The 12,285-nt window shown below is 41.2% G+C and overlaps 1 protein-coding gene across 1 annotated transcript; it reads left to right on the top strand.

Moving 5' to 3' along the window:
• The first annotated feature begins 576 nt into the window (after positions 1-576).
• On the top strand, positions 577-11,846 carry LOC134756142 (ribonucleoside-diphosphate reductase subunit M2). The gene is made up of 6 exons (XM_063692970.1): positions 577-768; positions 850-1,089; positions 1,314-1,549; positions 2,522-2,750; positions 9,553-9,771; positions 10,566-11,846. The coding sequence occupies exons 1-6, from the start codon at positions 709-711 to the stop codon at positions 10,716-10,718; spliced, it is 1,137 nt and encodes a 378-aa protein (XP_063549040.1). The 5' UTR covers positions 577-708; the 3' UTR covers positions 10,719-11,846.
• The last annotated feature ends 439 nt before the right edge of the window (positions 11,847-12,285 follow it).

Genomic DNA, 12,285 nt, shown 5'->3' with positions numbered 1-12,285 from the left:
TTGGACAAACTGAACAGCTGACCAACAGGAAATTTCTTTTCAATCAAACAAACAATATTGTTCAATTGAGGTTCAGTTGCAGAAATTATTATTTGAATTGTGGATTAAATGTAGATTTGTGAAATTGAGTATCATACTTAATTCACATAGAAATTTATGAAAAGCTTGCAATGGATATAAAATCTGATTTAGTTTTTAGGTACAATTAAAAGTATAGTGCCTTGACGATTTCCGCGCTTTCCCGCGTTTTTAAGCACGTATCGTGAATGGTTCGTCCAACGCATGTCCAACGTATTTTCCCTTTGTTCCAAACGGTACTAACAAATTTATATAAATAAAGTTGGAATAAGAAATGCTTATGCTGAAAATATTGTTTTAATGAAATTCTACAGTTAATTGTTTTTGTTAATGAACTAAACCTTTTAAAATAAACTATTTAAGAATATGTACAAAATATCAGCAACGTTAGGTAAGCCGATATTTTATAAGTTCGCTTTGGAACGCCTAGCTAGTTTCCCGCCATTTGGGGTAATCAAAAACAAATACGGGGAGTTGTGGAAAATTCTAGCGGCAATTCACGTCTCCCTCCAGTGGGTTTTCTGACTTTAGTGTGTATTGACCACTGTGCTGTGCTATACAATATTTGTGTGGCAAAATAAAGTGCTCTTTGTTTCATTAAAATACCTCCAGTGTTACTAATACAGCAAAATGTCTCTAATCAACGACAAGGAAAATCTCCACAACGGAATCAACAACGTGCATATCAAGGTATTTTACTTTATAACCCTATCTCGTTAACTTGTCATTTTACAGTTGTTTCACGAATAACATACAAATTGTTTCTTTTAGTCACCCGTAAAGAGTAACGTACTCGCAGCACAAAACGGCAACGTAAAAGAGGAAAAATCAGACAAAATGGATGTTGAAAAAACCGAGGACGCCCCCGCGTTTGACCCCCAGCTGGAGCCCCTGCTGCGCGAAAACCCTCGTAGATTTGTTATCTTTCCAATCCAGTACAACGACATTTGGCAAATGTACAAAAAAGCTGAAGCATCCTTCTGGACTGTGGAAGAAGTGGATCTCTCAAAGGTAACCTCATTTACATAAATATTTTGATAGACGTTGTTTATTTTCTGCAACAGTTCTTACATATATCATAATTATTACATCACATAATATATTTCATAATAATCCGTATGTGTAACAGAAACAAAATTGCGTCACAATATTTTGGATCAAAGCAAAGTTCTAAAGTTTTACCACCCGTGACTGTTTATTAAATGACTTATTACTTACCACAACCTTATTTTTAGGACATGCACGACTGGGAGAACCTAAAGGACAGTGAGAGACACTTCATCAAGCATGTGCTGGCATTCTTCGCGGCCTCGGACGGAATTGTCAATGAGAACCTTGTGGAGCGCTTCTCACAAGAGGTGCAGGTCACTGAAGCCAGGTGCTTCTACGGATTTCAGATTGCTATGGAAAATGTACATTCTGAAATGTACTCTTTATTGATTGACACATACATCAGAGATCCTAAGGAAAGGTATGTAACATTTTTAAGCATTTAATCAACCAGATAATAAAAAATACACGGTTCCAGCCTCAATGCCTATTTAAAGTCCTAAAAATACTGTGATAAGACAATAAACGCAAAATTAAGATTTTATAGGCTGGTAATTTTTTGCGGACCCTTGTTTTCTCGATCTTTTTGTACGCGTCCGAAACCTGGACCATCAAAACCGATACCCGTCGCAGGATAGATGCGTTCGAGATGTGGTGCTGGCGGAGAATGCTCCGGATTTCATGGACTGAACGCCGTACAAATGCGTCTATTCTCGACAAACTTAACATTACAACGAGGCTTTCCACTGTTTGCTCCCAACGTGTACTTGGTTTCTTCGGTCATCTGAGCAGGACAGGGCCAGATAGCCTGGAAAGGCTCATAATTACTGGCCGCATGGCAAGGAAGCGGAGGGATGGACGTATGGCCACTCGTTGGGCGGACAGAATAACATCAGTGACAAACGCCACACTGCAGGCTAGCATGCACTGGGCCCAAGACGGAGCGGCCTGGAGAGCACTGGTGAAGAGAGTCCACACTCGTCACGTCCCTCAGCCATGAGGTTACGACAAAGAAGAGAATTTTTTGCCATATAATAGCAAAAGCAAAGCATGGCCTGTAAAGGGTTAAATAAACAGCCTACTTTCTTGATCACTATTTTTAACTAACCTATTTTCATAGATAGTGATATTACTATCAGATCCACAAGAGTCATGTTGAACAAAATAGAATGAGTCATCATGTATTTCTATTTGCACAGAATTTTATTATCCTGTTAGGCAGACAGAATTGAACCAAGCTAAATAACTGCATAGCATTTGCGATCATAAATTGTAATGTCAAATTTCTATGAAAATAAGATGTTTATAATGAGTATAATGACCCTCCCTCACTTCTGTTCCAGTCTGTGCAAAGTTAGCTTAGGTGGACTCAAACTTATTCATTTTCTTTCAGAGATTTCCTGTTCAATGCCATTGAAACACTTCCTTGCATTAAAAGGAAGGCTGATTGGGCTCTACAGTGGATTGGAAGCAAGACCGCAACCTTCGGAGAGAGAATAGTAGCCTTTGCCGCAGTTGAAGGCATTTTCTTCTCGGGCAGCTTTGCTTCCATCTTCTGGTTGAAGAAGCGAGGCCTCATGCCTGGCTTGACTTTCAGCAATGAGCTTATTTCCAGGGATGAGGTTTGTACAGTTTTCTCTTTCAATATTTTTTTTTTTTTTTTTTTTAATCTGGTTTTTATGGAGGCTTTGGACACTCTAGGTGAACATGTCAGCCTCATGGGTGCTATCATAGTTCCCTACTCAAGGGAGAGGTCAATAAAGTGGTAAACACTGATTGCTTTGTCCGATATAGGTTCTGCCAACCAACAATTGATCTGTCCATTGTGCATGGAGCCCAGACTACCAAAAATTCTTTTTCTCAAGTCCGAATTCCGGACGCATTCCAACAACACGTGAGACAAGTCATCAGTCTTCTGACAGTTTGCACACAGTGGTGACGATTTAACACCCATCATGCACAGAAATTTGTTTGTAGGGATGTGTCCGGACCGGACTCGGAAAGCTGAGACTAACACTTTTCTAGAGAGGTTAGCAGAATCAAACCAGGGTATCCACAAGGGTCTATCTTGGATTGTTCTGTACCAGATTCCAACACCCCTTGTTAAAGCTTGTTCTCCAAAATGGTATTCCCATTTCTGTAAACATCTTTTTTTAATTCTGGGAATTACTTCACTTGAATATGGTATAGAATCGAGTACAGAGCCATCCATTACAGCGGTTTTAGCAAGTTTATCTACTGCCTCGTTTCCTACTAACCCTACGTGGGAAGGAATCCACTGTATTTTAACAACTCTATCTTTACAAATAAACTCATGAATAAACTGTAGAGCTTCATATGCAACAGGCATGCCTCTTTGTCCAAAAACACAACGATTAAGGTGTTGAAGTGCACTCTTTGAGTCAGATAGTATTACAACTGGAGCACTATTAGCTAGATTATTTGCATAACACAAGGCTTCTTTAATAGCTACAAGTTCAGCTCGCATAACGCACGCGTCATCATGCAGCTTCCACATGAGTGAAACATTGCACTGAGGATCAAATCTTTCAATATTGATTAGCTTTTTGTGCCAATAGGTATTACATGGAGTAAACAAGCTGTGGTTTGAATGAAAAACATGATTGGATATTTCTCATCTTATTTGCACACTCGCGTTATCCCCTTTGCCACGGCTCATGGGACGATGGCAACTAATCCCGAGAATTGGCGTAGGCACTAATTTTTACGAAAGCGACTGCCATCTGACCTTCCAACCCAAAGTGGAAACTAGGCCTTGTTGGGATTAGTCCGGTTTCCTCACGATGTTTTCCTTCACCGAAAAGCGACTGGTAAATATCAAATGATATTTCGTACATTTAAGTTCCGAAAAACTCATTAGTACGAGCCGGGGTTTGAACCCGCGACCTCCGGATTGAAAGTCGCACGCTCTTACCACTAGGCTACCAGCGCTCAAACACTACATTATCAGTAGTTTTATTTGTGCCCATTTATGCTATAAACATATGATACAAACGGTACCCGCGGCGCACTCTATAATAGCTCCACGTATTTTAATAAGTTGAGCCAGTAAAAATGGCTAAATCCACGATGGAAGCACTGGAAAAAGTTATGACGAAGTTCGTGACACCATTAGAACTCAAAATTAATAACATCCTATCGGTGGTTAACAAGCTGGAAGCAAAAATAACAACGTTAGAATCCCACACCAAGTCGCAAGCAAAATTGGAACAAGATGCCGGACGCAAGACCGCAACAATGGATTCTCAACCTAATGCACGGACTACGACGCGGATGCAGGTAAAAAATACCTCAGCAAATATTTTAAAGTCAGCTGCTTTGCAATCAACAAAGAGGGTATCTCTGCCAGCGGCGGTATCTCCGGTTACGTACGGCGCAATCGCAAGAGCAAGTCCTGCGCCTGCGCACGCAGCAAAGGTACCTCCCCCCGCCGCCCCCGCCAGCAATGCCACCGCCGCGCACGCACCCTGCATCCCCGCGGTAGATGTGAATGCTCCCATTTCTATAGCTGTTAATGACAATACCTGCAGCCTACGGAATGAATTATCATCATCAGCAGCAAGCGACCGAGATGCTCCCGACGATGTAATATCCACTGAGACACCCAGTCAGGAGCCATGGCAAATAGTACACAATAAATATCGCAGCAAGCGCCCGGTAAAACGAACCGCAGTAACGGGTACGGGACCAAAAGATAACGAACTTGAGACTACAGAGCGGAGCAAAAAAATTCACACTTGCTTCTTCAAAACAAACACCACTTCTGAGGCAGTCACATCCTACATGCTTAAGAAAAAGAATGGCGCAAACTACTACGTCGAAAAACTGAAATTAAAACATAACCACTACGCATCGTTCGCCGTTAGCGTTCCTGTAAGTTGTTTTGATTATTTTATGACAGCTGAGAACTGGCCGGCCGGCGTCGAAGTGAGCGAGTGGTTTCGACCGAGCGCCGGACGGGCGAGGCGCCCGTCCCCCGCGACCCGGGCACACCGCGCTCCACGACCCCGCGCCACAGAACCGAGACACACCGACACCGCGGACGACTGAATCTACGCTGACCGGCTCTCATCATCAGAAAAGTAACACTGACATCGTCACAGTGTGCCACCAAAATATAAGAGGACTACATGGTAAAACCAGACATTTAGAAGTATTGTTAAATGACGAATTAAACTGTGATATTTTAGTTATGACCGAGCATTTTCTTAGGCGCCACGAAATTCAGTCTGTTACTTTAACTAATTTTGACCTGATATCTTTCTACTGTAGACCCGTAATTGAGCGCGGCGGATGCTGTATTTATGCCAGACATAACATTAAGGTAGTGAATAGACCTGATTACTGCGAGTTGTCCCACGAACAATTGTTCGACGTGTGCGCCGTTTATTTGCTAGACGACGAACTTCTTGTAATAGGGATATATCATTCAAATTTAACTAATCATAGGGAATACTTAAAGCTATTCGATAGCCTTTTAGGCAAAATTAATGATGAAAAACTAACAGCTATCATAATGGGTGACATTAATATAGATTTTAAATCTAGTACACCCACTAAAAAACAACTGAGTGATATTCTATCCGCTCATGGGTTCAGCCAGTACGTGGAGCACGCTACAAGGATCGAGGGCGATAGTGCCACACTGTTGGACCACGCATACTCTAATATCCGTGATGTCCGTGTGTCCGCTGCGTGCGTGTGCACTAACTTGAGCGACCATATGGCTCAGCGGCTGATCGCGCCTCGTCTCGCCGCACGGCCTACGGCGCCTTTGATGATAAGAAGGCGAGTTTATAGTAATAACAATAAGACCTCTTTTGTAAACGCGTTGGCAGCTATTGACTGGCAAGTAATTGTGAGCAGATATAAAGGCGATTGCAGACGTTTCACTGAAGCGGTTTTACGCATACTGGTCAACCTTCTAAATATACATATCCCAATAAAAAATACTAAGACTTATTTGAATAGCAGGCCATGGGTAGATTCCGAAGTTTATAATCATAAATTACTGTTATTTGACTTTATACAATTAACAAAAAATAACCCGGGTAACCTTGCGATAAACGAAACCCTGGCCAAACTACAAGTTTCATATACCAATAAATTAAAGACCAAACGAATGGATTTTTTTAATTCTTTCATAAATAGCAACCCCAATAAAAGCAAGGCAATGTGGAGGGCAATAAACATGGAGTTAGCTAGGAAGCCACGCGAGCGCGTCGACTACACGGACCTGCTTCGTGACACTGACGGTAAACCGTTCGCGTCGAAACAGCAGCTGGTGGACGCCGTGAACCGTGAATTTGTGACGGCGGCGGCCGCGTGCGGCGCGCCTGTCCCGGCCCGTGCGCGCTGTCGCGCCCACATGGCCGAGTGGCGAGATGCTAGCGATACCTCGATCAGATTAATACCTTTTACACCCGCAGAAATCAACGTCATTCTGAAAACCGCCATCGCCTCTAAAAACAGCACGGACATCTACGGGCTATCCGCTAGCCTTCTCAGACAGGCCGGTTTTGCTATTAGCTTCGTACTTTCGCATTTATTTAATGACTGCATGAAATCAGGAGTATACCCGGACGGCTTAAAAAAAGTAAAAATATGTCCCTTGTACAAAGGCAAAGGCCAAAAATCCGCCGTGAAGTCATATCGCCCAATTTCGCTAGTGCCAGGCCCCAGCAAATGTTTCGAGGTCGGACTGAACAGAAGGTTATTGGAATATTGGTTCCCTAGGAACGTGTTGTCCAACTGTCAGTACGCCTACCGCCGGGGCCGCTCCACCACTGATCTAGTGCGGGAAGTAGTGCGCGACGTGTTGCGCGCGCGCGAGGCGGGCCGCCGTGTCGCAGCCATCTGCTGCGACCTGTCGCGCGCGTTCGACACGGCTGACCACACGCTCGTCGCCGAGAAGCTCGCCCACTGTGGGATCCGGGGACCGGCCCTGAGCCTGCTGCTGTCGTTTATGACCGAGCGAACCCAAGTCGTCTGTGGCGAAAACGGGCAAATCTCGTCTGCAGAGATGCAAAACTTAATGGGCGTTCCGCAGGGATCGTGCTTATCAAACACTTTGTTTAGCTTGCTCCTAAATGACTTACCACGGGCAATAAATGGTAAATGGCGCAAGTATTTACATGTACGCCGACGATGTCACAGCCGTGGTGAGCACGCCATCTGCACGAGAGCTAGAGGGAGCTCTTAACAGCGTCGTGGGGCAGCTACAGGACTGGTTTAAGTCGAACGGTTTAGCACTCAATAAAGAAAAAACGTGCTTTATCACGTTCAAACTCAATGGGCATCCAACACAGAACCTGAAGGTAAGTGCGGGCGATGCCCAGATACAGCATGTGACCTGCACGCGTCTCCTCGGCTTTCACCTTGACGGCGCCCTGGTGTGGGACACTCACATAGATGAGGTGTGCGGCCGGCTGGGGCGCGCATGCTTCGCGCTTCGGCGGCTGGCGCGCACGGCTGGGCGGGCTGCGGTGCGCGACTGTTACTTCGCAACGGTCCACTCGCTGCTAACGTACGGCACCGAGCTATGGGGTCGATCCTCGGATTGGCAGCGAGTGTTTTCGATGCAAAAGAGAGCAGTCCGAGCAATGGCCGGCGTGCCCGACGACACCTCAGCACGCGAGCTGTTTAAAGAATTCCATATACTACCCCTGCCTTGCTTATATCTGTACCAAGTAGCCATGTTCACTTATGGACACATCGATGAGTTCAAGCGCAGGGGTACGAATCCGAGATACAGCTTGCGTAGCAATAAATATGAATATAGGCTAAGTACAATCTCGCACAAACTCGCCAAAACGGAAAGATCAGTATACTACCTAGGACCTTCCGTGTATAATCGGTTGCCAAGCACAGTACGAAATGCAGCATCCGCCCAAAGCTTTAAAAGCAGACTGAAGACGTGGCTCGAGGAGAATAATTTTTATAATTATCAAGATTTTTTCAATCTGCCTCTTGCAGTATAAATAATATAATTTTTTGTAATTAAATATATATAATGTATTGTAATAAATAAATTAATTAATACTTAAAAATAAGTACTCAAATATACCAAATGTGAAATAATCTAATAATCTAATTATGTATTGACCTATAACTGTGTGTTATGAATAATAAATTTCATTTCATTTAAACAATAATAAAAGAAATACTAAAATAACATCAAATGTATCTAAAGCTAGCATAAATTGGGTTAATAATCAGTCTGATAAAGTGGTCACGTATGGGTTATCTTTAAGTTTTGGGTTACAGTCATTCCATTGATAAGCACTAGATGAAAGCTCTTAAAGATATGCGATCAGTAAAAATAGCACAGTCAAGTGATTGCTAGTTTATGACGAATAAGGTTCCATTGTTGACAAAGTAGATATCAGAAGTAAACATAATTGGGGCATTTTCTATGAAAAGGGACCTTATTGTCGATGGCGCTTACGCCGCACGGCGTCGCGCGGCATTGTATTTATTTCGAAGCATCGTTTATAATGGCGTAAGCGCCATCGACAATAAGGTCCTTTTTTATAGAAAATACCACAATTTTTGTAATGTAGCACCATGTAAGAGTAAACATCTAGGTATTTGCTCAGATGCTTACAGTAACAGGTTTTATTACGCATACAATCTTTTGTTATGGATATACATAACACACTTAGCATTGTTCAAGAAGTTTCCATGTGTCCAAGGCCTATTTCAGTACATTGAACCATCCTTAAATAGGTAATTTTGAAAGAAGGAAAAGGATAGAAGGTAAACAATGTGGACTCCCAACTCCTTTAGTGAACTGGCAAAAGGCTGGACTAGAATAACACTTAGCACACAAATTTTACTTAATTCAGAATTCTAAATCCTAAAGGTGTAATCGTGTTTAGTTACACTAGACTTATAATGACCGGGATATAGACCGTGATTGCCTTTTGTATTGTTTGTGAGCTCCCGATATTTCGAAGCAGTTACATGCATCTTGTTCACGGGTGACTGAAGATAGCGGGTTAGTTAGTCTGACTGCAATATTCAATATATTCTTTATTCAAATAGGCCTAGCAACAAGCACTTTTAAATTGTCAAGTTTTAAATATTACCTAAATCTAAATATCAGAGCAATTTATTAATGCAGTTATTATTATTCTTAAAAACATGGAATTATTATAGATATAGATATAACTAGGATACTAGGATAATTTTTTTACTACTAGTAAGGACAATTTTTTTTTGATCCTAGTAGGATGCCAGTTAGAACAACAGAATTAAGTGTGTGAAGCGTTTTGCCTCTACTTTTAGGATTGTGAATTACACTGTTTTCTTTGATTGAGGTGTGCAGCGGAGTAAACAACATTCGTACTTAGTAATTAGTGATAGTCGAGCATACAGCTACAACGGATTTATTATTGTCAGGGGCTCCACACGGACTTCGCGTGCCTGATGTTCAAGCACCTCGTGCAGAAGCCGAGCAAGGCGCGCGTGCTGGCCGTGATCCAGGAGGCCGTGGCCATCGAGCAGGAGTTCCTCACGGACGCGCTGCCCGTGCGGCTGCTCGGCATGAACTGCGAACTCATGTCCGAATACATCCAGTTTGTCGCTGACAGGCTGCTCATGGATCTCATCGGTGAAAAGGTAACATTGAGAATATGTGCTTGCGTGCAAGATATTTTTTTAGGTGTAAGGTAGTTAGATTAATTAATTTCATAATACGAAATTACGTTATAAATTATTTTAAGCTAGTCTGTACGAATTTATATTATTATCGTCGACTATTTATTACATACAAATGTCAGTATAGATAAAAAAACATCAATAGTAAAAATTAGAATTTTATTTTATTTTCAACACATTTTCTATCTTGAAATTCTATTCCTATGGACAACTGTTCAAGATTACGACCACTATTAAATCCACTGTGGATCCACTTAAAGCTGAAAGAATAGTCTATTTAAGTTTTTATAAATAGAGAATACTCTAACATGTTAATAGGGAAGTAGGCTCCCTAGGATCCTAAAAACATAGTTGACCGAGCAAGAGTAAAGTTCTCCTTTTCAGCTTGGTAAAAAATCCGTATTCGATTTCGATTCTGGTTAATTTCGTGAGCAGATTCAGTAATTACTAGACCGCGAGCCAGGTGCAAATTTCGTCAGTCATGCTATTGTTAATAAAACAAATCGTCAGCCTGTTGTATCGCGGTGGAAAGACCGTGTTACACGTTTCGGTGGCTGCCATTCCTCAACCCACCAACGGAGCGGCAGCTGACGTTCACGAGGGTTCATCATACATAGCCGTTACCTACTATACGAGTTTTCACCCGGGAGGCGATTGGTCATGGAAATCTGTTCCTGGCCTAGGGCTATTTTTTTTTTTATGGCGGAACTTCACAGAGACTAGTTTTAACAATTTATTTATTTGTATTTCCACAGCACTACAACACGAAGAACCCGTTCGACTTCATGAACCTGATCTCCCTGGAAGGCAAGACCAACTTCTTCGAGAAGAAGGTCGGCGAGTACCAGAAATGGGGCGTCATGGCCAACCGCATGGACAACGTGTTCACACTAGACGCAGAGTTTTAGCAGTTTTAGAATTACTTATTTGTAGTATCTTTTGCGTACTCTAAGGCGATGTTAAACTTTTAATCGTTTTTCTATAGGGAACTTTCTGTATGAAATAATTATTTTGTACTATTAAGACAACACTTAAAACAACTAACAAAATGTGCCATTTTCAATTAAAAGGGTACCTCTTGTCGCTTGTCAGTAAGGCGCTATTTCCATATAGCTTCCATTAGAAATCAACCTTATCGACAACCGACAATGTGGTACCTTTTGGTTGAAAACGTCACAAATGAACACTAATAGACCTAATAGTTTAAAAAAAAACAAGTGCAGTGATATACACGCATCAGCTTTCAGCTGCTAGTGTATTAAACAATATAATAATAATAATAATAAGACTAAAAATAAATAAAGGAATAATAATAATAAGACCCTTGGATAAGGCACAATATTAAAATAAATTGTGTATTTTGTATAGTTTTAGCATTTTTACAGTGGCAAAAAAGAGTAGAAATTAAAAAGTGGCAACACTGTAGTGTCGTCCCTTTCAAATCAATCTAAGAAAAACGGGACGACACTACAATGTTGCCACTTTAATTTCTACTCTTATTTGCCAGACTTATAGTTACTTATTTGTATCTTTTGCGCACTCTAAGGCGATGTTAAGCTTCTAATCGCTTTTCTATAGAGAACTTTCTGTATGAAATAAATTATTTTATACTATTAAGACCCTTGGATAAGGTACAATATTAATATAAATTGTGTATTTTGTATGTATGTTTTCTCGATCGCTGAAAGAGCGAGTGCACGGACTGACAGTATTATTTGTTCCAATAATAGTTAATGCTTAAAAAATTGATAAGATATCTACCGGTGGAGCCGGTACGGTTATTAATTTTTTTTTTTCATAAATTCTTGACATAGAATATTGACTACTAAGATAATTGTCCTTCATTGTAAGTACCTGGCGGACATAGAGTATATTAAATAAGTATACATTTAATAAGATATTAATTAAGAATGAACTTTATTCCTGCATTTTGTACTTTTTTTTAAGAATTACTTTGGATTAGGTTCTTAACGCAATTTTCTTAGAATCGTAACGTGTGATAATAATTATAAATAAAATTTTACTCTTAATGACTACATTGTATTTAATTAACTATCGTGCCATTACCAAATGATTCCCCTATATATTCTACCTAATTTCGTGGTGACGCTGTGTCCAGAAATAGACTAGTGGAATTTGAGCTGCATGCGTCATATACGGCATGGAATGTAAATCCACTATAAAGCCCCGCTCCACGCTCGTGCGCGAACACGCGAAGGTGATTGTGGAGGGAGCTTAACGTTCGGGTGCACACCTGCGTCATGCGTGTCTATATTGAAAAATAATATACGCAGCGATAACTAGTTCAGAGACCTAGACCCAGTAAATACTGTAAATACATAAAATAATTATCACTGAAAGGCCTCAAGGCTTTACATACAAAGTCGATGAACTTCGGGTCAGTAACCTTTAAACATCTAAAATGGCAATAATTTTCTGGTTCGAACGCGCAGTTTGTACTCTTATCATTTATAT

This window comes from Cydia strobilella, chromosome 3 (genome assembly GCF_947568885.1).
Source record: "Cydia strobilella chromosome 3, ilCydStro3.1, whole genome shotgun sequence".
In the NCBI taxonomy this organism is placed as follows: Eukaryota; Metazoa; Arthropoda; class Insecta; order Lepidoptera; family Tortricidae; genus Cydia; species Cydia strobilella.
This window is presented reverse-complemented; position numbering and strand designations above follow the sequence as displayed.